This window comes from Schistosoma haematobium, chromosome 2, assembly GCF_000699445.3.
Source record: "Schistosoma haematobium chromosome 2, whole genome shotgun sequence".
NCBI classification, from domain to species: Eukaryota; Metazoa; Platyhelminthes; class Trematoda; order Strigeidida; family Schistosomatidae; genus Schistosoma; species Schistosoma haematobium.
Genome location: NC_067197.1, coordinates 29,310,149 through 29,337,654, shown reverse-complemented (window position 1 = coordinate 29,337,654; position 27,506 = coordinate 29,310,149). Strand labels below are relative to the sequence as shown.

Sequence of the window (27,506 nt, the reverse complement as noted above, 5' to 3'; positions counted from 1 at the left end):
CTCACATGCGAGCGCTTAACCTCTAGACCATTGAGCCGGCATCCATTGCTATTAATGTCTAACTTCAACCAATCCAGTCGCGGACGGGACTGGGTAGGTCCTGTGTTCAAATCCTACGAAGCGGGAATGTGGATGCGCACTGCTGAGGAGTCCTACACTAGGACGAAACGGCTGTCCAGTGCTTCTAGGTTTTCCATGGTGATGTCATTTTGATGGACTCATGAATTCAACTATTATATCATTATAATATCCACAAAACTATTCTCTGATTATTATGATTATTATTGACAATCTAATGAACGATCAATTTCTTTAAAATAATCAACATAAATCTTAATAGTGAGATATTAATAACTTCTATCTTTGTTTATTTCATTGAATATGAGAATCAGATAAATTTGTAATTTTAATTACCGGAATGATTTATATTTATTCAAAGTCTTGAATCTAGTTTACATTCTACTTATTTCATTTAAACAAACTACAACCATTACAAGATATTGAAAATTGTGACCGAATTATGTTTTTTTTCAAAAACAATGACTATAATAAACCTACGAACTAGACAACAAGTCTTAAATTATAACTACATATACATATTTCATGTTGTTTAAAATACATTCTCAGTATTTATTACCAAACAACCATTCAGATTCTATGTTGTATCTGTTTAGTTATATTTATTGGTATATATCTCGTATATTCCAAGTTGTTTTTATTGTTTCCTTCTTTTTTTCTTCTCTCTCAATAAAAGAGAACTAAACAAGCAAATCTGTTTATTTATTATTTATCCAAATTCAATTTCCCCTCAAATTCAATTTCTCATTTGTGTAAACAGTAAATGAAAACTGTTTATTAAGTAAAAGTTTAATATAAATAAAACTATACTCAGGTATACAAAACAAAAGTCAGAACAAGGCATTAAAATAAAACTTAAACTATGTAGAACAGTTTTGTAGATGATCAATCATTGAATAGTGACTATTATCATATTTGTTTGCTGGTTTAATTGAGATTAGGTGGTGGTTGGAGGTAGTCGACAGGAAACCCTGGACACGGGTTTCGTGCTACTTGGCACTCGTCAGCAAGGTGTACCTGTAATCTTGAGGGAAGTGGTGTTCCCTGGCGTATTCGATCTCGTGTCACCCAGCCTCAAAGTCAGAGACTTTAACACTGAGCTATCCGGGCCGCGACTAACCTCCTGTAGGACTGAGATGTAATCACAACTGATTGATCACTGGGTGATGATCAATGTCATGTGTGTCAAGTCCTTATTAGTGCAGATCGAATGCTATCAACCACTATATAGTGCACGCAGTGTCGAGTCACTTAGACTGGTAGCATTCGATCTGCACTAAATAAGGACTTGACACACATGACATTCATCACCACTTAGTGGTCAATCAATTGACTGGTTTAATGCTCATGGATTACTATTAACCTAGTAACAATGTCGTCATTTGTCTTAGTGACTATACGATGATAACTCTATGTTGAGATGTTGAAGTAAACATTTCAAATAATGAACTGATGATAACTGTCAAGAGGATCATCTAAATAATATGTTAATCCCATCAAGCGGTTTTTATATTGATGAAAATATTTGAGTATTTTATTCATTGAAATAATAATATTTGGAAAAGTGTGTGAATTTCTGAAGTTTTTACAAATTGATCATAATTATTCACCACTTATAACGTGTTACTATTAAATACTTAGTGAAATGATCCCCCCCAATGATCAGTATGCCAGTCTTGATAAACGATAAACTTTAACACTGTATATACTAAAAATCTAAAGAAATGCTACTTCAATAATATGATGTACTTTTCTGTGGAACATTTAGTTCAAAATGTTGTTGTTGAAACATTTCAATGTAAATGCAATTCATCGTCGACTATGTCTGATTATTACAGATCAAAAGAAGTAATAATTTAACTGTCATATGACATATCATTTACTTAACGGTTCTCAAAAACGAATATCATTTACCAATCTAAATATTAATTAATTACCGACTTTATGATATAGTATGATAGTCAACAGTTAAGTGTTAATATGGTATTGTTTATCTAGAATAATGTGAATGATGTAATGGAATACTTTTATTTTATCCATAAACAATTACTGAATCAATGTTCTCATGTGGTATAAAGCATCTTTCTTTTAAATAAAATAAATTATTCGGAATTTCAATAATACTGTTTAACTGAAACAGCATAATCATACTATTATTTTCAGTAACATATTCAAGAATAAATTCAGTGATTTCCCATCAAGAAAAATTATTAAAAACTAATAAGTGATCAATAGTTTTTCATTCTAGTTAGCACTGTTTAGAGTGCAGTTTTGTGACGTAAAGGCAACCAAGTGAACATATATAAACATTTATAAACCACTAATTAACTATTATGCTGGCTTGTTAGGTGCTATCCATCAGATAATGACCTCAGTTGAAATAGCATTAGATCGTTTTGTTCACTGGATGATTGTTCCATTTCAATGTATACTTCCTCATCAGTAAGGACCGATGACCTCCTCAGGGATCGAACCCAAGACTTTGAGATGTTATTGGATGTCGTTCAATACCAAATATATGAGACATGCAGTGTCTCTAATAACAACTGTTTGACTTACGACATGCCTAAACTCGCCCACTCATGACTTTTCGTCAGCAGCTCAGAATACTGAAATATGTTACTATTGAACACCCGATTATAGTATTAATAAAGAGGTTTAATGTAAACTGACTTAATTTGTAAACGGTGTTCATCGACTGGAATATCGACGAGAACCAGATCTATGACGAATAATACATAAAAACCAAACCAATCTAACAAAGCCCTTTTTATTCACTATTAAGGCACTAATTCACAGGTTAATTAAAACTCATATAATTCATAATAAATCACGTTCATTAAGTGATATATTATTCATTGACAATTATTTAACACAATTTATCTTAGTCTGGACTCCTAGAAACACATGTGTTCTCAATTAGTATTTATAGAATAATGAATTATCGGTCATTCTTTTGAATTTTTCTCACTCTGTCTCTTCCATCAGTTATCGTCTGTGGAAAGAAAGCAATTTCCATTCATGTTCCCATGTCGTGAATCCAAAACAAATTGAAGAAGAATAATAATAATAAAGGAAATTATTCAAACTTTTTTTCAGAAGATCATATCATATGGTGATCTTAAATAAAAGACTGAATTTAGCTCTTACATTGCTAAAAGCTTGTAGTTATATGTGCGTACGTTTCTCCAATTATCTGTACATTTATTTATGCGTAATTTGAAGGCGCCTACTTTGTTAATCGTGGTTTATTTCATCTATACATCAAGTAAAGCTATGCTTGTAATTGTCTTAGAATCGCTACGAATTATTGTGGTGTTATTAATCGTTTTACTATTGTCAAAATGGTCTAAATGATAATCATGGTTTCTAGTGAAGGAAGACAAGAATGTACATAATATACATAGGCGTCTAGTGTTTCCAAGTTTCCAATGATGGTCTAACACTGATCGTTTGAAGGTCTCAATTAAAACATGCAAGCGGTCAAATAAATTGACGAAAGTCAAAGTAGTAACTAAACTCTTTCCTAGTGATTTCAAATCACCAACAATCGAAAAAATCAACATGATCATCAGGTAAATTACAAGTGTGAAAGAAGAAGCATCTGACAACATAACAGATATAGAAAAGAAGTCACACATAACACCAACTGAAAACACGCTCCACTTTCTATTCAAAAAGATTCGCGAGCAAAACCAACTGCGATCCACACAAGCGAAAGAAAGAAAGAAACCTCATCAACATACAAAATATAAGAGATCTGATCAAGTGTGCAAACGACAGAGATATCACAATACTATCAATACTAGGAAATGCTCTCAACAGAGTGCTGCTGAACAACATGAAACATTCAGTAAACGCACACATTGAAAATCAACAAGTCCGATTCCATAATCATCAGCTGTTAACAAACAACATCGTGACACTACAGATCATCTGTGAACAATCAAATAAATGCAATTCTCCACTAAACATCAACTTCTCTGAACATGAGAAAGCATTTGACAGTGTGAATGTAACAACCTAATACAACATTCCTCGACACGAGGGTGTGTCTGAGATAGTCATCAACATCATCCGAAATTCATTCGACAAACTTCTACACTTCAAAGTTCTGCATAGTGGACAGCTAACACATGCATTCCAATTGATGATCGGAGTCAGACAACGCTACTTACTCTCTCACACACACTCTCTATCTTCTGGCGGTCAAATGAACCATCAATATCTTCACATATGACGGGAATCTCGGAATATAATCCACAGCTCTCATGCAACCAGATGATTCCGATTTCACAGATCACCTAATCCTTCCATCCTACACACACCAACAAATGCAAGTGAAGACGGTCAGTGTGGTAGCAGCCGCTATAGCAACAGACCTCATCATACACAAGGGAATAAGCATGATCCACATGCACAGCACGGAGAACACCAACACAATCACACTTGATGCAGAAACTCTGGAGAGGTGGAAACTTCCACATATCTGGACAGTATGATCGCTGAACGAGGAGGATCTGATGTAGATGTGAATGTAAGGATTGTCGAAGTGTGCTTAGCACAACATATGAAACTCGAAACAACTGACTGCATGTCAACATCGAGAACACAATCCTCAATACGAACATCAAGACAGTTAGTTCTACTGTAGAGAGAGCTGGAACTTGCAGAACTAATACAACTATCATCAAAAATGTACAAGTATTTATAAACAATTGTGTACGCAATATAATCAGTGTTCGTTGAATAGATACCAACAGCAACAGCCAACTGAAGAGGAAATTAGGGAAAGATGCTGAAGTTGGATAGAATATACATTGTAGAAATCATCAGGCTGTATCACGTGGCAATCTCTAACTTGGAATCCTGAATGGAAACGGAAAGGAGGGAGACTTAATAATATACTGTGCTGAGAATCGGAATCAGACATCAGAAGAATGAATATCAAGTTGAAAGTATTGGAAAGTTGTTTTAGGACCTAGTTGGTTGAACAATGCTTGTGGGAGGTCTATACTCCTCTATGATGTATAAAAAACGTAGGAAGTAAATAAGTTAGTCTTAAAATAAACTGCTTTTTATATTGTAGCATTTCATGACAATCATGCGTTATCTGGTTGTTGGCATATCTAACAAAAAAAATTATATGGGCAAGTAAAACTTTATTAATATTGTTTGGATTAAGTTAACTCTAAAAATGAATGAAACCAGGTAAACATTCAAAAAATGAATTTCATATGCAACAAAAATTTTTATCCAACTGAAACATCTTATTAAGGATAAATTATATAATTTTGTTTAACATACCATTCAGAAACATAAAACCAATACCAGTTTTCACTAATATCATTTTCATATTATTATAGAGTGGATTTACAAATGAATTATCTAGGTAAACACGGAATTAAGGAAAAGTTAATTATTGAGTATAACTATTCTATGAGGTACAAGTTATTATTTACAGTCTATAATGGTATTCTCAGCCTAAAGAATAAATACAAATGAGAAAACTGATTTTTTTTATCAAATACACAGAGACACACAAGTATATATATACGAATATTACAATCAGCGTTCTTCTTTAATTCTCAAGGCATTACAAGTACATATGTACACGTATGCGTTTGTTCATTTGTCATCACCAGATAAATACGTAATTAATTAAACAAAATAAAAATTGTCCCTTTGGAAATAAACAGAAACTCAATTTTCTTTTCCGTCACAATAAAAAATATTTCAAAAAGAAAAATGTTTTACGTACAATTCATATGATGATGTATTATCTAGTAACTAAGTAGGAAGTAGAGAATGCAGAACAATCACACACACATACACACATAAAGACATTTTTGTGACATTATTGTATATGACAAATTATTATCAACTTTTATTCTTGGTATTTTTTCATTCTGCTCATATTTATCGATGAAACCATAAAAAATGAAACGATTGTCAGTAATCATTGTAAACTGAATATCACACATGTAGAATTTAATAAAAAAGTATATAATTTCTCAAGTCTATAAACATAATTATATAATTGAGTATAAAATAACTTGGGGGTCTGAAATCAAATTTCAAATATTTAACTCATTTCAATGTTACATAATTGATAGATTATGAAATATGGCAGTTTCTAAAGGAAAAGAAAATTGGCTACTCAAAAACAAACAAACAAAGAAAATAGTATAGTTAAAATAAACAACTATGTATTATGTGTAATATGTTAGAAGTATGCAAATATATTTATGGAGAATAAGAGTCAAGTTGACTATAAGAGATTGAACTAGAATACATAGATGAAAATGTAGTAAAGATTATTGTCAATAATAATAAAATCACTAATAGAAAGAATCATAAAAATTTATAAAAGCAATCATATTACAAAACTTTCATCTAAATTTGAATGAATAGTTTCATATTATATGGGTGTAGAATTGATGTGAGACATTAAGGAATAAGAATGTATTTGTAAAATCTTAAAGAATGAATTAGAAGTAAATCCAACGTTTCACCTAACAATCTGGTAAATAAATGTAAATATTTGGTTATATTGTAATAGTTATTGGGAATATATTCTTCATAATTAACTCATCTTAACAACCAATGAAGTTTATACTTATCAATATTATTTTCCCTATAATTTAACTACGTCTGATTCTTAATTTGAAACAGTATAATGATTCCCTGTAATTCTGTGAAGCTATGTAATGTAAGTTTGTAACGTAAGGTTGATTATTATTGAAATGTTCTGATGATTAAAGCTCTGAATAATCCTAAAAAGAGTCATTAATAATTTTCACTTGATGACCGTTTTTTACTACGTTTACAGTAGTTTATAACGATAGTCTTTCACCTATAATTATCTAAAGCCGTATTCTTAACCGAGATGAAAACATTTTTAGCACATATTCTATCATTGTTGACAGGAAAATTAAATACTTCATCCTCATTGATATGATTCCACATATGTAGATATACGTTCGAAATGCTGGTAAAAAAAATGGGATGCAACAAAATCATTTATGTGCTTCTCGATTCAACCAACTGTTAAAAAACTATTTTTTTATTTTCTTAACTGTAACCTACGCCTGTTGACCCTCATTAAGGAGAATACACGTCCCACAAGCAATGTCCAACCAACTAATTCCTAAAAAAACTTTCCAATACTTTCAACTTGATATTCATTCTTCTGATGTCTGATTCCGATTCTCAGCACAGTATATTATTAAGTCTCCCTCCTTTCCGTTTCCATTCAGGATTCCAAGTTAGAGATTGCCACGTGATACAGCCTGATGATTTCTACAATGTATATTCTATCCAACTTCAGCATCTTTCCCTAATTTCCTCTTCAGTTGGCTGTTGCTGTTGGTATCTATTCAACGAACACTGATTATATTGCGTACACAATTGTTTATAAATACTTGTACATTTTTGATGACAGTTGTATTAGTTCTGCAAGTTCCAGCTCTCTCTACAGTAGAACTAACTTGCTCGCGAATCCTTTTGAATAGAAAGTGGAGCGTGTTTTCAGTTGGTGTTATGTGTGACTTCTTTACCATATCTGGTATGTTGGCAGATGCTTCTTCTTTCACACTTGTAATTTACCTGATGATCATGTTGATTTTTTAGATTGTTTGTGAAGTGACATCTATAAGATTGTCTCATTTAGCTGCTTCGATGTTTTGGATTTCAATGAACCCGATCTATTCAAATTTTACTCCAATTATTCTACCCATGGTTTTTCATTTTTCTTGAATCCCAGTAATTGACCTACCCTGTTTGCTTTTGTTTAGACACTCAGGTTTACTGTATTCATTTACCAGTTTTTCTTTGTTTGTCTCATATTTCATTTTCTTGAAGCTTTTCCCCATGTTGTTGCTATGTCTTTCATACATTTCTACTTGCGAACTCTAACATCTTTCTTCACTTACTTGTTCAGCTTGTGTCATTAGGCACAACGGCTATTGATATTTACCAACAAATGAATATCCAGAATCTTATATCTTCACTATAAAACTCATATTTCTTTAAGACATTTCAATGAAATTCCATTGTGAATCGCTTGCTTGCTTGTCAAACTTTTGTTTGTTTGGTTTTAGTTGTTATAGAAAATCTTGTGTGATTATTTTCATAAGAAATCATTATCACATGGATAAATGTTATTGACTTCCAAAAAATGTAATTTTTTTTCAAAAAAAAAAAATAAACCACCATTCTGTTTATGATTAAAATTTTGTTTACCTTTATTATTTACTATACAATCAAATAGTTTTCAATCTTGATAAGTTTTTTTTTTGTCTTAGAAACAACATGTTCTTCAATAAAATAACCTTTATATGATAATTTTAAATGATTGGAACACTTTGAATGATAAATATCAATTATTATGATTTATTTTTGTGTTTGTTTTTGTTTGTTTGTTTTACTTTAATTTAAATATCACTTTTCATTAAAACAATAGAAAATTGAATTAAATTAAAGTGCATTTGAATAAATGTAATATCATGTGTTTATCGATGTACAATGTAAACACCTATGTATGTAAATAGATAAATATGTATACAAATGCACGTGAATTTATTGTTTAAGTTGATAATAAAAGAACTAGTTGAATACAAATTAAATTAGTATCCATGATGAGATGATAATCTTATTGAGTAATGAAAGTATAGATAAACAAAACATAATAATTGATTAAAACCGATACAGGTAAGAGTGAAATAGTAAAAAAACGTTTTTAAAAAAGAATATTTCAGATAATAAAGGTAACTTTTAATGATTTGTAAAATAGAAAAAGTTAGGTCCTAGGTTCGAATCCTGCGGAGTGCGAGATCGTGGATGCGCACTGCTGAAGAGTCCCATACTAGGACGAAACGGCCGTCCAGTGCTTCCAGGTTTTTCATGAAGGTCTAGCTTCAATTGACTCGTAATTTCAACAAGTGAAAAAGATTATTTCTGAAATAGTGTTATCACAAACAGGGATTATTACATAATAGTATTGATATTAGTAACAATAATTCGGAAATATCTCACTCCTAAAATGTTATTCAATAGGTGAATGCCTCACAGGTAACACCTCTGTTCCCAACTTTGCCAGGTATTTCATACTGACGCGTTGACTAGCATAGAATCTAGGTCCTATGATTCCTAAACATTTTCTAATATCAAATAAGTTACTCTTTGTCTTTAAATGATTTAGTCTATCGTTCTGAGTGCTACAAAATCAACGAAGTTCAGTTTGAATTAATCACTAGTCCCTACATAATTTATCACTATAATGATTTAGTTAGATGTAGTTTAACCTCACTTTTAACTTGATTCAATTTACAAAATGTATTGATTTTTCGATGAAACTTTGAAACTGGCCTTCTCCGTAACTAATTTCTATTCAACAGCAACAGTTGGATGAAATAAAACAGTTTACATTTTGTTTAATGTGATAAAACTTTTATTAAATTTCAAAAGCAGAAGACATCTAGATAAAGGGGTGCTTTTTTCACTAAAATAAAAATGTTTAAATCTGTAAACGAAGTAGTGTTAAACATATTTAAACAAAATATCAGATTTTAATTAACCTCAAAAATGAGGGGATAAATGAATGACAATTGACAGATGAATAGGATATATAATTTTAAATTAAAAACTATTTATGAACATTTCCTTTTGATAGCTCACCATATTGGGTGTAAATAACGTTACCTACTGGTGTTTCATCATTTAGCGCCAAGTTTATTTAAAATGTTGATATGGCAAACATTTTAAGTATCTGTTAAATCAATATCCTAGAAATGATAGAAGCATTTAATATTGAGTTTCACTAGTTGAGACCATGAGTCAATTAAAGCTAGACCACTATGGAAATCCTGGGACCACTGGACAGCCGTTTCGTTCTAATATTGGACTCATCGGCAGTGCGCATTCACGATCCCGAACTCACGACCTATAGGTCTCGCGGTCTCATAGATACGCACTGCTGAGGAGTTCCACAATAGGACGAAATGGCCATCCAGTGCTTCTAGATTTTCTATAGTGGTCTAGTTTCAACTGACTCATGATTTCAACTATTTAAATTACTATAATATCCACAAAACCCCTTCTGATAATAATGCATTCGTTAATAGGATCAATCTAAACATAACGGCATAATAGATAACATTATTCCTTATTAATTTAATGTAATACAGTAGAATACTTTTTCATTGATATTTTCACAAGTCATGTGATAAACTAAGAGAAATTTACTTCGAGTGATTTTTTAAAAAGTAAATTCTGAATTTTTTTCGAAGCTTTACCTGTTCATTTTGGCAAACCTCTTATTGTATGGTTAAATATATAACAATCTAAATGATTTAATATTTATGTAACATTTTATAGTTGTTAACAAAGAGGTAAAGAGTGTGAACATACACGGTTTGTCTCGATACGAATATCTCAGTAGTATTATGTTTGGTTGTAATAGTAAATGATAAAACCCTACAGTATGAAAACAATTATTCTTGAATATACCTTCTGATGAATGTCAGTTAGCTGAAAACCTGGATGTAAAGCCATATGGTAAATGTTATAATCTGTTAAACCATAACATTTAACTTCAGTTGATAACTTCATTTGACCGATTGTATGTAACTTGGATGTATTTTATTTATTCTGATTAAGATCAATCTAGAAAAGTGGATTTCAATTAGTTATATTGATCAAATGTATAAATCATTTAATGTAAATTTTATCATCAAAAATTTTTTTAACCGGATATTAACTATTAAGACTAAGAGGATTTACTTAACAATGAAAATAGTAATCTAAGAACATTAATAGCTACTGACAGTTTGTTTTAAATGTCATAATAGAACAAATTTGTATAAAGCTAAACAAGGAAATAAAAGGTTAGAAACAAAGTTTTAGTCGAAATCTGGGCAGTTCGTGACAGAGCTAGTGCCAATCGTCAATGTCTCATGAAGCAACTCTATTCCTTATTTTTGTAGACGTTAAGTTCTTTCCAACTTGCTCCTGAGCTAGTCATAGTTCAGCTACATAATAGATGATAGATTAGTAGGTGCACCGTGTAGTTTTGTAGTGTCAGCCGACTGATATATCATTATATCAACTACCCCATAAGTTAAAATATTACCTAATACTTTCATCATAAGTGAATATTGTTTGAAAGATACATAAAATCGGGCATTATCAATCTACATGTATCTTTCATGCATTCAAACGATGTTTTATGGCCACATAGTAACTTGGAATTTACAGTTAAATAGAATATCTACTCTTCAAGATATAAATGAAAATCTTATCTAAACCACAGGTAAAGTAATTCGCCAAGATACAAGCATACATTTAATAGCTATGCTAATATTTCGCTAGTCACCGTCTCGAAACCACTTGATTATTAAAAAAACCTCATAATGATATATATATATATATATATATATATATATATATATATATATATATATTAGAACTTTACAAATAACATTTAGACAATCAAATAAAATATAATTTTATAATTGAATTCATGGATCAATTGAAGCTAAACCACATAGGAAAACCTGGAAGCACTGGATGCCTATTTCGTCCTAGTATAGGACGCCTCAGCAGTACGCATCCACGATCCCGCCCCGCGAGATCCGAACCCAGGACCTATCAGTCTCGCACGCGAACGCTTAATCTCCAGACCACTGAACCGGTATCTCCCCAAAACTCCTTTCTGATGATAATAATAATAATATGCTCACTAGTGACTGACTTCAAGAGGTATTATCTGGAGTTCTAGTAAGAAGCCGTGACCAGTGGAGTTCAACCAGGTTTGTTGTGAGATAGCAACTCACTGAAGACAATGGTGGACGGTGACTCAATCCCGTGAATTGGTTAGACTTAGACATTAACAGCGTTGGATATCGGCCTAGTGGTCTAGTGGTTAAGCACGTGAGACTGATAGATCCTGGGTTCGAATCTCTCTGTGTGGGATTTTGGATGCGCACTGATGATGGGTGCCATACTGTGATAAAATGACCATCTAGTTCTTTCTGGTTTTCCATGATAATCTAACTTCAGTTCACTTATGAATTCAACTATAAAATTACTAAAATCTCCACAAAACCCATTTCTGAAAATAGAATTATTTAATTAACATAAAATCCAACTTAAACTCGTCTTTAATCAATCAGTATTAAAACAATCAATTTTCTACATATTTTTACCATTTCACTTACAAGTTCTTTCATAGAAAATTTATTCAATAAACAATAATCTTTTTTTCTTTTTACTTCAGTTCCCCTCTTATGATATTTGAACTTTTTCTTGTGTTTACTAATACAGATACTGTGAGTTGTTGAGTTTATGTTGTTGTTGTTGTTCTGATTGTTGATTAAAAGTTGTCAAAAGGGATTTTGTGAAGATTTTAATAATTTCAATAGTTGAAATCATGAGTCAATTAAAGCTAGACCACCATGAAAAACTTGGTTAGTTGATTAAAAGTGAAAACAAAAAACAAAATGATCAATTTTCAATTTTCTAATAAAAATCAATAATCAAAATAGAAAATCTTTTAATTGATAATAATTAACAACTAGATTGATTTTATTTTTATTACCGAATAGTAAAGTGATAAAAACATTTCTTTTTTTTGTTTTATTGTCTGATAAGTGGGTGAATCGGGAGATTATAAATGTTAATCTTTTGCATAAAAAAAATACAAAAAAAGGAGCAATAAAAGTCTGTAAAAGAATGAAAGTAAGATGGAAAGGATTACAATCTGTTTTAATAATTAATTGTTTTGTTGTTTTTTTTATAGGCAAAATGAATTAATTAGTTGCTATGTCTTGTGAACATTTTGAAGGGAGAATTTTATATTGAATGTATTATTGATTATCTAAATTATGATGTAACCAGTAAAATCAATTGATGATAAGTCATAAAATTGGAATTTTTGAAATAATTCCTATCATGAGGTAATGTGTGCTAAGATAAATAGCTGTTCTTTCCTAATATATTACTTTTCAGTAGTTAACATTCATCATTCCAGTATAGATTTAATATAAGTATTCAGGCTTGGTTGAGAGTATATTCGTTTTAGATTACTGAATCAGTATTTAATGATCTACATCCTAAAACATTATCCAATCTTTCTTGGTTAATACTCCACCAGAAGGAGTAAATCCATCATATATGCTATCTTTGAAGTAAACATATAGAAAAGAAACCTCTCATTTTAACAGTTTTAAATGCTGAATATAAAAATCTGTGTTACAATCGGATTTCAAAATACACCTATCCGGTTATTTAGTTTCCACTACACGGAATGACCTAGAAAGATTAATAATATTTCGATAAATTCTTGAATCATCATGAAATGTAGTCTAAAGATGTTGGATTGAAAATATATATATATATATATATTCATCCTCTTTTGTTTAAAACACTTGTGCACAGAAAGAGAAAAAATAATAACAACGATATAATTACTTACAAGAGTAATGAAAATCAGTTTTATTCGACTAGTCATGTTATTAATAAGATAAATAAACAGATAATATAGTTCAAGTATGAAGCCCATCTTTGATACAAGTGAAATCTCATGTAATGAAATTTACAAAATAGCCTCATATATTTTTTAAATCTGTTTTTTATGGTTAATACTACTAAATCCCTATGATATAAACTCAACTGGATAGATAATCATTTGAAATTAGAATAAAATTTACATAGAATAAGTAAACTGTGCCTAGTAGTGGAATCCAGAATGCACGTTTTGTTCTATCCAAAACCTATTAAGACAGTCGACACAAGATGTACGTATATCAAATAAGAGTGATCAAAATTCAGTCAAAATATCAACAGAGGGATATTCTAAACTTTTACAAGTTGAATTACAATAGATTTGTTTAAAGTTACTTTAAATCATCATCTTATATTCTTTGAATATTAGCATCGTTATACAGTCTTGTAGTTTCCTGTATAACAGAAATTTATCTATTCATGAAACAGCTCCTTTACTAAGTTATAATCAATGTTCTTTGAGTATATTTATATGACAACTAAATAAAAAAGAGTAGTGTAGAGAGTGAGAAAGAGTAGAAGATGAATTTTAAAAAAACCACTTTGAATTATTTATTGTTGTTTTTTTGATTAATTTGATTAACTCTACTTAATTAGTTGATTTTTCTTCCATTCATTTTATTTGCACTCTTGATAGATATTTCTTTACCCAAGAGACATTTCGTTTGTATTTTTCTCTGTATCCGTTCACATATATACCTTCTGTTTGTTTATGTGTATATTCAAGTGAAATAATGAATGAGTATGAGAAAATCAGAAAATTCTGTCTTTTGTTTTTTTTTTGGTTATACCATATGAATCTTTCTTGATATGTAGAATATACGTTTAGATGATATTCATGCTTTAAATAAATAAACAAACTTTTATTATTTATAAAATGGTGTTAGTTTGTTTAACAAGATAATTATGAACATGATAAGTAGAAAAAACGTTTTATGATAATTTTTTATTTAATTGAGCGGTTTCTTTGAAATCATGTTATCTTGTATCTATGTGTACATGTATATGAACGTGTGATCAGTTGAATAGAAACAATTTTAACAGTAAGTTGATTGATTTATTGAAACATTGAATGTAATGAAGATTAACTAATATGAATATTTCTGTGAGATTCAAGATATAATTTGACAGAGAGTACAGACAATTATAGACGTTTCCGGAATTCTTTAGTTTTGATCACTTTTGACCTTGCTAAACTCAGCCTTTTAGTCATCTACATTGAAAGTTTTTCAATAGTTTTCTTATAGCTACAAACATGATAAAACTGTTTTTCAGGTTCATCTTAGTCATTTACGATTAAGTTTCTATCCCACGTTTGTCAATGGAGAAATGATGAGCTGAAACAATTAATTTTATATTACGAATGTATAATTATCAGGAAGCAGAACCTTTGAGATAAAATACCTTGTTATTTATCAAAGCATTATTCATTAAACGACCAATAATCGTTCAATTACATTCACTGTGTTAGATAGATTTAAATGATTTGAAAACTATTAGTATATGGGGATTCGTGAAGATTGTAGGATTTTCACTGTTTAAATAACGAATTAATCTTAGCTAAATCACTATTGAAAGCATGGGAACACTGGACAACAGTTTCATTCTAATAAGCAGCTCTTGAACAGTAGTCATTCACGACTTCGTCTCTGGGAACGTAACTCAGGACTTTCAGTCTCACGTGTGAACGGTAAAGTAAAGTTTAACCCCGAACTTTCACTTGTGGTCTGGTTATGATTTAAACGATTAAGAATTGAAAATTAACAGTAATTGTGAAAGAGTTGTTTCCAGTACTTCTACAATTTTCCACATGAAAAAAATTAATTATAGAGTACAATTAACTATGCTGACAAGTAGTAAATATTTACAATTCACTCTAAAGTGCATTTGTTAATAGATAATTTTTCGGAAATAATTATTGCCTTTCACCAATGTAATTTGAAGTCAAAGTTCAGAATCGTAATGATAAACTGAAGCTAAATTTGATGGGAAAATATAATACTAGAAGACTGAATATCATGTGGATAATAATCACTAACTTCGATTTTACAGGTGCATTATACTAGTTGCTATGTTTCCGATCAATTTATACTATTCAAGCGTGACTGAATTCTTTTCGTTGTCAGTATTACCAACCATTAGGATGTTATCCATAAAACTGAGGAAGACAACATAAATTTATACTGGCTTTACAATTATAAAACCAAAATATTGATATTCTTTATAAAATTGAAATTATCAATGTTTTTAGACGTATATGAATGTAATACTTTATTTGGAAATCATTTCCTCTATTTCAACATTTAATGTACTCTTCATTGTATAAATTATTAATGTATCGTATTTCTCTGTTTCCGTGAAGTGCAAAAATAGTTTTCTATAATGATAACTAAAAAAAAAACATTGACCATGGTATTTTAAAAGGTTCCGTAACAAAGGAATCATTCGCTCTGTATGCTTTTACAACCACAAAACATAATGAACATTCTTGTTTATCGTGTTGACAATTAAGGAAATTACAGCTCATTATGATTCATAGAAAAATATATTTAATTGTGAAAATTAATTTGGAAGTGTGACTGACTTTAAGCGATCAATCGATACGTATAATTATAATAATGCACTAATCAGAATGTGAGAGCAACGATGAGCCGATTCTTTAATAAGGTAGACATGTAAGACAGTTTAACAACGTATCGTCTGATTATTAGAAATATGACTGATAATTTTTCTGTCTGCTGTCTGACTATACTGAGCAATTTATGTGTGATGTAAACTTGTGAATAAAAGTAAACTATAAAATATCTATCTCTTCTTTAATTAAACATGAATTGAATATGATCAATTCTTATAGTAAAACTAAACACTATTTTTCATCTATATTTTTGGATCACATTTACATCGTAAGGATAACCTTTCTACAACTGGATTTTACTACAGTATTTAGTTTTGTTAATGAAACATATATACGCTACATAGTTTCAAATAAATTGAGCTTTGGGTAGAGAATTAAAAATAAATAAATTTTTGTTATATCCTAATGAGTAGAAAAGTTGCATCTCTGATGTTTTGTCTTCTGATGTAAGCCACTTCTTCAAAAGAAAGTGTATTGTTTCCTTTTTACTATTTAAACTTGTGTTAATTTAATTTCGGTTATTTATTTACTTTGAAGAAGTGGCATACACTAAGTCACGAAATGTCAGAAATACAGTTTTTCTACTCATCAGATATAACAAAAATATTTATAATATATGATACTTTTATTCTTCAATCATTTAATAAACGATTTCAGAAACATCCTACTGGTTATCCAAAAATAATGAATAAAAGCTAGTTATGGATCTCAGTGTCAAACATGTGCCGAAAATATCCTAGAACGTGTGACTGAAGGCTATATTGAGGTAATCTGTCCATGAAAAACAGAAAGTGATCTCTTACATTCCTAATATAAACAATAGGAAATTACAAATCCTTACTAGAAGTATAATTGTTAAGAAAGTAGTTGATCGAGTTACCCATATTTCGGATACATCTGTACTGTAGTTTCTCATGAATAATATCAATAATAAAGAATAATAACTTCTTACATGTTTGATAGTATTTTATACATTTTCTGAATCAATTTTGCACGTATCAATGTCATTACTACTAATAATAATAAAAACTACTGCAAACTAACGTGTATATATCATTCTTTCCAAAAACATATAGTGTTCGGGAAATTTTACCACGTCATCACTATGTATTTCATCTTTGTCTGATTACTGGACATTTATCTATTAATTTTTTATCAGTTTTGACATTAACCAATAATATCATTTGCCAACAATACAACTCCTGAATGTAATCTATACAAAAATGGTTAAAATCCATTGATAAATAGTTTCCACTGAGGATTATTGATTTAAGCTTATAAACAGAATAGATTAATGATTAATGATTATTGAAACTTTGTGATATTTATTGTATCAGAATTCACAATCATTCATTTCTCTTGTGTATTTTTTAGATATTACAGTATGAGACCAACTCCATGACAATGAATTTCAGTCATGTCATCCATTATTTTTTACTGATTATGACAAACTATGTTATTTATCTTGACTTCTCAAGATCTAAAATAACTAGCTCTTAGAATTCATCATTTAAACACAAAAACCATCAATTAAGTTTACTTTGTTATGTAGTGTTTAGATTATTCTTTCTTTCCTCTGTCACTTACTTAGTGAACCTTTTTCTCAACGAATCCCTAATTGTTGGAAAATTCAAGGGGTTAATAAATTGACTGGCCTACACTAAACGTCTAGTAGCTAAACAATTCCTCCTTAATTTCTCACTTGTTGAAATTAATAAACGTGTAATGTATGGAAAGCCATTTCATTAGCATTTAGTGGCCCGGGATCTGACTCTAAGTAGATTGTACGAATGATTGCTGTCGAAATATATATCCTGACTATTCTCATATATAATTATCGACTTAATCCGTGTTAGTGAATATAACGGAATTAAATAAAACGAATATAAGAATGGATTTTTGAATACGATCTACTTGGAATCAGATGCCGAGCTACTAAAGTTGTGATACTGACGTGATCATCGCCTGATCTAATTAACATCAAAATGAGCAGCCACACAGGCCATAAGCTTCAGCCCCCTGATACTAGTGTTACTAAATATTGACTTTCTGTCCATTGATCGATATATATATATATATATATATATATATATATATATTCGATGTTTGGTTTCTAGGCTTCTGAAATTTGTTGATATTGTAATGAGCTGAACTGTAAAAATATCGACAATATTTTATATGAAAACATAATTTGTTTCTCCAATGAATACTGTTTTAATGATTTGTAACAATGAATCTGTTTTAATGGCAAACTAATCTGATTATTTCATGAATAAAAGTTGAATAACAATTGACATGATAAAATAACTTCCTTTTTAAGGTTTAAAAAGTGCGTATTGGTTTTTCATTTCACGATGTTGAACACTGGATATTGGTATATTTTGATCAATGTTAATTCAAGTATTTATTAATTGTCTAGGGTTTCAGTCATTGATAATCATGTTTTTATACTGAAATAATCACAATTCATACTGTCAAACCATTCAATTTCATGACTGTTTAATATTGTCATTTTTTTCAATCTAAAACAATGTGGTAGATATTTTCAAGAAAGATTTCGATTTTGAATAGACAGTCATAATTAAATATAAGATACTGGATGTTTATATCGTGAACTCCCATTAGCTGGATAAAGAGTAACAACCAATATAGAGATTTGACATTATCTAATTAAACATTGTAAACCACTGAATACTAACTGGTTAATCTAAAGTTAGCTTGCTCATTAAGTGACCTAAAGTTCTTTGGTCCAATCTCTAATGAGGACTAAGGTTTACGTTGTTGGGTAATCCCTAATGAATATGACATAGTGATTCAGTTCTTTTTTGATTTTCATTGATTATCTAACCAAGGTCAATTCTTAAAGTATAAACTATGAAATCTGTTCAAATTACATTTACTAATCAAAATTGATGTTTTTCCTATATAAAAGTATTACACAGTAAAATAGTTTAATGTCTCTATTGATTTTCTATAGTTAGAGTAATTTTTTTCTTTATTTCTTTCTCTTTACAGTTTCACACCACTTATTTTATGACTTAAAGAAAATAAGTAAATTTTCATAGTAATAACTTGTGTATACATGTAATTACCTAAATAGTTGATATGATAACCTAATATAATTGATTTGTTAGCTTTCTTTTTCATATAAATTTAGAACAACACATATAAGTGAACAATATTGTTTTCAATTAGATTATCATCAGGCTTTACTCTAATATACATGGTTATTTATACGAAAATGCTAAAACAATCAAGGCAATATGGGTCATTAATCACAATAAAATAGAATAAGTCACCACATATAATAGGTAAAACTCATGTTGATAGTAGGAAGACAGGTGTACTGATAGTAATAAGAATATTATCAGAATGGATTTTGTGGAGATTTTTAGAAATTTCACAGGTTGAAATCATAAGTTGGTTGAAGCTAGACCACCATGAAAAACCTGGAAACACTGGACGGCCGTTTCGTCCTAGTATGGGAATCCTCAGCAGTGCGCATCCACGGTGGTCTAGCTTCAACTGACTCATGATTTCAATCTGTGAAGTAGTAAGAATAATGAAATACGATAACAAAAGTCTTATCAACAGTTAAACGGTCGAAATAGAAGGTCAAACGTGGGTAAACAGACTTGGAATAGTCATCGCAAAACATTAAAATCATTACGTAATAAGAAATGTGTGAATAATTAGATAGTGAAGAATACAAACGGCAAGAGGCGGAAAATTACAAACAAATAATGGATGTGAAAATAAGGTTAATGATTAAAAAAATAGAATGAAATAGATAAATAATGATAAAAATTAAAAAAGAAATCGTTTGTTAGGTTATAACTGGCCATGGAAGGGATAGGGGGGTCACGAATTTCTTCTGTACACATAAATTGGGGTTATATGTACGAATTCCAATGGCTTCGGATATATGTAGGAGGCGGGAACGAACTCCGTTGGGAAATGATAGAGGTATGCGATAGATTACTCGAAATGCTTCCGATTTATCTACAGCATGACCTCTATCAATAAGATGTGCTAAGATAGAACTGCGAATTCTTTTTATCTGACCCTTTATAAACCGAGCTGGTAGATGTTCACCCATTCATTGGTTAAGTTGCCTGGTAGTACTCCTGATATAGCTATCTCCACAGGAGCAGCTGAATTTGTAAATGCACATTGAGGAGGCCAATTCAGGTAACTTATCCTTCGTTTGAGTACACATCGCTGGTCGACTAGAGAAGGTCAACGCAAGATTGGCTGTGTAGAATGTCCTGCTGATTACTTTCGTTAACCTATATTTCAGAGTATCACTAACCACACCCCCGTTGAATTGTAGTTTCATGTATAAAGCTTTCTTAAGAACAGTCGAAATCTCAGACTTCTTTATTATGTCATACATGTATTTCTTAATGAAAGCACTGGGGTAGCCGATCTCGGTCAGTGAGTTGTTGATAAATTCAAGCTCCTGACTTAGAGTATCTACTGTACAGATCTTTTTAGCTCTGCTTGTTCAGTCATCCGTGAATCATTAATTGTATTTTATTTCATATAAAAACCTAAGCCAAAAATTGCATATTAAACTTACCCCTCCCTCCCTCCAACACACATACACCTCTATCATATCGACATTATTGATTGAATGCTGTACTTTTTTATAGATACATTTTGTGAATACAAATATAAACAATTTCAATAATAATATTATTGATTTTATAAAATGGTTTTCTGATTGAAATCACCTAGATGTATATAAAGTATGTTAGGACATATTTTACCAAAGGATATGACTGTCTTCACAGAGATACATCTGTAGTTGACCACAACTATAAATTATGAAATGACAGTATGTAACTTTTTTAACATATACGTAAAATCACCTCAATAATTTGATATCATAATGTGGATAGTATATCTCAACAACATTTGCTCATGAAAACCGGATTACTTACGAAACATGTTCCTCTGAATAAGTACTGAAAGATAGAGTAGTTAGCAAAAATATGGAAAAATTATACACTTATAATCAAAATCGTTACCATAAATTATTTATGAATAAATATCAAACGATCAAAAATCCCACTTAAGAATTTCTGTTTTAAATTTGAAAGTAATCGATACTCTTAGATCGTTTGTCTATTGATGAACCTAAAACTCTATCTGAAATGAACATTTCTTTAAGGTCAACCATTTGAAATAAAGTCATTATAGCTGGAAATTGTGAGGGGGAGTCAGTGGGAGTCCCAGAATAGAAGGGTACTATGAGTTCTGGTTAGCTAAAAGCTTAAATTTAAAGCTTTTAATTTATAGCTGCTCATAATCAACTCACGCTACTAATCGACTTGATAGTTAGCGTAACTCTTTATATTGTATCGGCACGATTGTCTTATATAGTTTAACCTATAAACTTTGAGAATGAAAATTTTTTTACTCTACTCATTTCATACGAAATTCATTACAGAAAATCTTCACATTAGTATATGAATACTTGGAACTATTTACGTATTACATACAATCTTCAGTCTCTTCAAATAGACAAATACTGCTAACTTTTAGATTAACTAAAGCTTATTAATATCTAAGAAAGTTATAAATTCAAAACCAAAAAAGGCTGGAATCCCCATTTCTTATAAATTCTAAACTAGTTGTGACAGAAATAACAACAGTTAATAACCATATCAGACATTCAACTACGAATTACATAACAAAGAAGTGATATTACCTATGAGATAGAAAAACTTTGTTAATCACTAAAATAAAATCTATGAACTATGTTTTCAACTACCATTGTGAATGATATGTTCATAAAATTTGTGCAAAAAACCACCAAGATTGTGGATACTCATTGGTGACCGATGTCAACAATCAGGAAGCCTAATGTTCAATTATTTTGTTAACGAGAGTGGTATTATCTTTTTACACACTATAGAGCTTCTCTATTTTTTTAAATTAAACTAGCAATTCACTATAAATTTATAATCAAGTTTTTTCATCTTCTATGGATTAATACAATTTATTATTTCCGATTTTTGTTTTTATTTTGATATTACAGCTAGTTGTTCCAATACATAAAGTGGTCAGTGGAAAAGATATGGATGTTCCAGATGTGGTTAGAAGTATATGCCTATGGTTAGGTTAGTAAATAATTTTAATATTTTTATATTATGTCAAAATACTTACTTCTTTCTTACTAATATTTAAGCACTCAGACTAGTTGTTTGAAGTGTTTCTCATGTGAAATTCTCTTGAACATCATTTCGACTCAGAAGAAAAAACTACAAAACATAGCTTAATTAATTAATGATAACTGTCTTAGAAACGTAAAAAAAACAACCTTACACCATGGAGATTTCAAATATTTTCCCATTACAACCAATCAAACATTAGTCACATGTATTTAATCGATCGAATAATACGAACTATTCATACTAGTTATGGATACGTATTCAGCTGGGCGAATAATGAACACTATATATTCAGCCACATAATGAAAAATGACACGTTGAACAAATAAACAAATGAAGACCAACTATTGTTGAACAGCTGTTCCATTATGTTCTAAGACCCTGAAACAATGTGTATTCAACTAGTAAAAAACGACTGCCAAATACTAGTATTATTCGTGGTAAAAACCTATCATTAAATTAAACAACTTTTAACAGTATTGAATATCTATGTATTACATAAATTATTTGAAACCAATAATCCGACTAAAATGTAACTTATCATTCCTTTATATTTTAAGTGTAATGTTTATTTATTTATTTATTTCGTAAACAACAGTAATGCTTCGAGAAGGCAGTGAGTAGAACTTCCCTGGCGGTGGCTGTATACACGTGGCTAATTGATAGCATTTCGAGGAGAGTGAGCTCTTCCCATCCTCGGCCGTACCAGGGCATTTGGGGGCTTAAGTGTAATGAATAGACATATACTACTAATCATCAGTCTGATTACTTCAAAATCCAGTGATAATTAGTTCAAGTGAACAGCCCATAAATCTTCAAAAAGTATATCTAAACGATTTATGAAAAGTTAATATATCAACCATTATTTTACGCATAAAATCAGATGTGCTCTATTGAATATAATTTTACAGATGTAACTGGAAATAATTTTTTTGATTCAGTATTTTCTTTAAAAAAAAAGGTCACATTTTAAAATGAAATTACTTGAACGAAACAGAAAACAAACTATGCATTCTAACTTACTTATATGTTACTGAGGCAAAATATCTTAAGTCTAGAGTATTTCTTTGCCATAAAAATAAATCCGAATGTGAGTTTGTGGGGTTTGTAGTAGTTTTGATCGCTGAATTCACGAGTCGATCTAAAGTAGACCACCACTGAAAACGTGGAAGCATTGGACAGCCATTTCGTCCTAGTATGATACTCCACAACCCCACGCTCAGGACTCGAACCCAGGACCTTCAATCCCGAGTGGAGTCAGTTATCCACCTCAGACAATGGATGAAGGTTTCCGCAAAGTCATGGATCGGTTGAAATTAGATATTAACACCGTTGGACGACGAGACAGTCGTCCAGTGATTCCAGTTTTTCAGTGGTGGTCTGGTTTACATCGACTCGCAAATTCAACCATTAAAATAAATATAAATTTAAAGATCATTTAAGGTCAGTTAGAGAGCCATGACAACGTAAATATTATTGAAAGCCTACTTCACCTTATTTTGGTACGCCATATTCTCAAGTTTCAGTTCAGATACTGTTTCATTTAAAAGCCTAGAATAGATTATAGTGAAATATTGGTCATAAATGAAATCAAGTAATTAGTTAACAAGATGTAGTAACTATATGTAGGTTTTTGTCTGATTCCAAATCTGATATCATAAGCATGTCGAACGATATCTAACACCGATCAAGTAGACTGTTCATACATTTCCAATCTAAATCGCTAACGTTTTCTGTGTTCGCTGAATAACAAAATAGAATATACTAATTTTGGTAAATAAGGTCCTGAGAAAGTTTCTTCTAGTTTATTTTTAAACAAAAACTCAAGTGATATGAAATATTCCTCATACTGCTGATGCATTCACTAAAAGCACTGTCTTAATGTCTATCACTTAACCAAATAATCATATTGAAAATATAATGCTTGTGTGAACCAAATTAAATTTTAGGAAACTAAATCAGGATTTCAATTTTCAGTACATAAATATTCTTTGAAATAATCATATAAATTTATGAGAACTAAAGTTGAGTGACATTTTGAAACTTAGAGAACAGATGTTCATTGGCTAATAGTGAAAATGGAGAAGCATATTTCATCCTGTTTTTGACTTATGGATATTTCTGCATCGCAATATATTGAATAATACAGAAGAACTTGTATCTGATACTTTGTTACTTCAAATGCCCAATCAATTCCAGTTAGCCACTAATTTAATGTTTACCGTGTTATTATTAAGGAAAGAATTTGAATTATTGCGTTGTTGATATTCAAAACTAAATCTTACTTTTATACTAATTTTTTGTAGGTTATTTAAATTCAACTATTAATCCAATCATATATGTGATATTCAACCGAGATTTTCGGTTACCATTTCGAGAAATACTTTTGTGTCGATGTCGTGGCATGAATGCACGTTTAAGATCACAGAAATATGCTTTAGAATATGGTGTGGCAACCTCAAATGCGAGTCAAGGGGGAGGTGGTTGTACTGGAGGCACTGTTGGAGTTGGTTTTACTGGTGCAGGTTGCAGATTTAGTATTTCTGGACCATCAATTACAAACAATGAGAATAATAATATTAATAGTTCTATAAATGGAATCACCAGTGTTTACAGTGGAGGTATAAATTTATACAATAAGACGAGATCTCCAAATAATTCATATCATAACACTGTGAATACTTATCAATTGGAACGATTCAGAAATCAATCAAATCTGGGTTTTAGGCATTCAGGTCAGATAGACAACTTTAATACATCAACTGGTCGATCTACTAGATATCAAAGTGGATCCGTTTCATTTAATCGATAAATAATTAAGACAGAAAATATAACTTGGTTTATTTTATTCTCTACATATTTCATCATCATCATTTCCATTAATAAGTGGAACTGTGAAATGTCCAAAGAGAAATACACCGACTATTCAATGGTTCAATTATCGTCTTTCATTAAATATCAAAGAAATTATATGTAAATTCTTCAATACAGATATGAAAACCTAATAGATAGATGATTAAAAGTAAAAAAAAGAATACTTTACATTATTTTCCTTTTTAAATTTTACCAAGATAGAAACGTCAAGTATTGAAAAGATAACAAGTTATTGTGTTTATATTACCTTACTATTTTGGATTGTTTGTTTTTCTTATTTATCACTTGCATAGATTTAGCCTTGATTAGTATAATGCAAATTTTGAATGTTCTTTTATCCAATCTGTTCACATTTCTATGTATTAAACATTCTTTCCACCGCTTCTTATCTGTTCATATTTTCTTTTCCTACTATTACCCGGCGTTTCAATGTCACTATTTATAAAATATTTTTTCAGATATGGTTATTTTTATTGAATGTACCAGTGTAATCACTATTCACCGCTTATCATTATACTTTATAAGAAATTCCTATACATTTATTTAATTAAATGTACTGCGCCAATGTTTCAACATATTTGTTTTAAATAATCCATAACAACCAAACAAATAAATTAGTAAAAACTAAACAAATTTATGTGACTCAATTATTGGTTGACTTTCTCTTGAATTCATTGACTTATTCATTGTTAACGATTACTAATTTGAAAGTGTATGCATCGTAGAATTCACAACACTATACATTAAAAAACTGAAACAACTGTAACGACAGTGAACAAAGACATGAAAGGAAATAGTCAAAGATTACATGAATAACACAAAACATTCTGTGTATGTACACTTAAGAAAAATTCCCAGCTATCCGCATACTTATATATATATATATGTAATTTATTTGTTTCACTTAATCAGTGTTCATAAAAGATTGCATTATATAATCATTATGTATTTTTTGGCTCTTTTTCTTTTCTCTTCTTGTTCACACGGCAAAAGCAAATCAGTAATAAACTTAGAAAATTCTTTTTTTTTCTTATTGCATTTAAATGCGCTTATCGATACTCAAACTTCCATAATCATTTTATTCTTTCAAATTCTCTATAACCTATATAGTTTGTTCCTAGAATTAACACTATATAAGTTTGTAAGATATATATATATATATACATATAGACACATAGATACAATACATTAATATATTGTATATATAAATCTGTAGTCTCTTGGCTTGCTCATATTGTAGTAAGCACATCATGTGATCATTGTATATTTCGTGTTTATTAATTATAACCTTTCTATTTACCTGTGTTGTTAATTTATTTGTTTTCTTTTTCGGACAGAAGTTTGTGCGTTTAATTCTGTTTATTTTTTGATTATATTCAAACATGAGTCTTATTCGATTCTACTTTTCTTTTCTGTTAATCCTTCACATTTCTTCCTTTCACGTTCATCTTCTTTGATCTTTATCACTATTATCATTATTATTATTACTATTATTACTATTTTAATTTTATGATATGTCCATTAGCATATCATTCATAAGAGATGAATAAAGTAATATTCATAATAGAAGAATTTACCCGAAGAAATTTATTTGATAAAATAGTCATACTCAGTGTACGAATCCTTTCATGATCATTTTATTTTCAAAGCTGTACAGCAGTATGTAAATATTATATATATAATTTATTAATCAGTGAATAATTCTTTATTAAAATCCGATTATAGTTTGCGTAAAAGAATGATATCAGTTCAATATCCAGTGAAGATCAGAAAACACCATACAACTATCTCTTCCTCGTATGAAACACCTAAGCAATGCTTATCTACAACCTTACTAAAGATTGAACTCGACAAGGTATACGAGTTTTACTGTAAGTGCTACAACTCTAGATCACTGAGATGGCTTCTGAATTTCACATGTTCAACTTCAATCAATTTACAGCAGTACTCAACTATCTTATAATTCCATTCATGGGAAACTGCTTCATATTCAACACGATCAAACTTCCCTAGCCACTGCTTTATAATATCTCTACAAGAATAATCTGACCAAATTAATCAATAGTAATCGTGTGATTAATAATTACTATAAAGAGCTTGTAGAGTTTGTTACGCTTTATAGATTCCGTGATGTCATCTCTAAAATCCGACAACTCACGTAACCCCCCAGATGAATT

At 30.2% G+C, this 27,506-nt stretch overlaps 1 protein-coding gene across 1 annotated transcript in view; it reads left to right on the top strand.

Annotated features, from left to right (window-relative positions):
* Positions 1-26,957, top strand: part of MS3_00006665 (uncharacterized protein) — a 140,353-nt gene extending 113,396 nt beyond the window's left edge. The window contains exons 2-3 of the mRNA XM_051214869.1: positions 22,323-22,404; positions 24,762-26,957. Of these exons, the coding sequence (XP_051068050.1) occupies positions 22,323-22,404; positions 24,762-25,267 (588 nt within the window). The 3' untranslated portion in view covers positions 25,268-26,957. The remainder of the gene's footprint in view (positions 1-22,322; positions 22,405-24,761) is intronic.
* Positions 26,958-27,506: the final 549 nt, after the last annotated feature.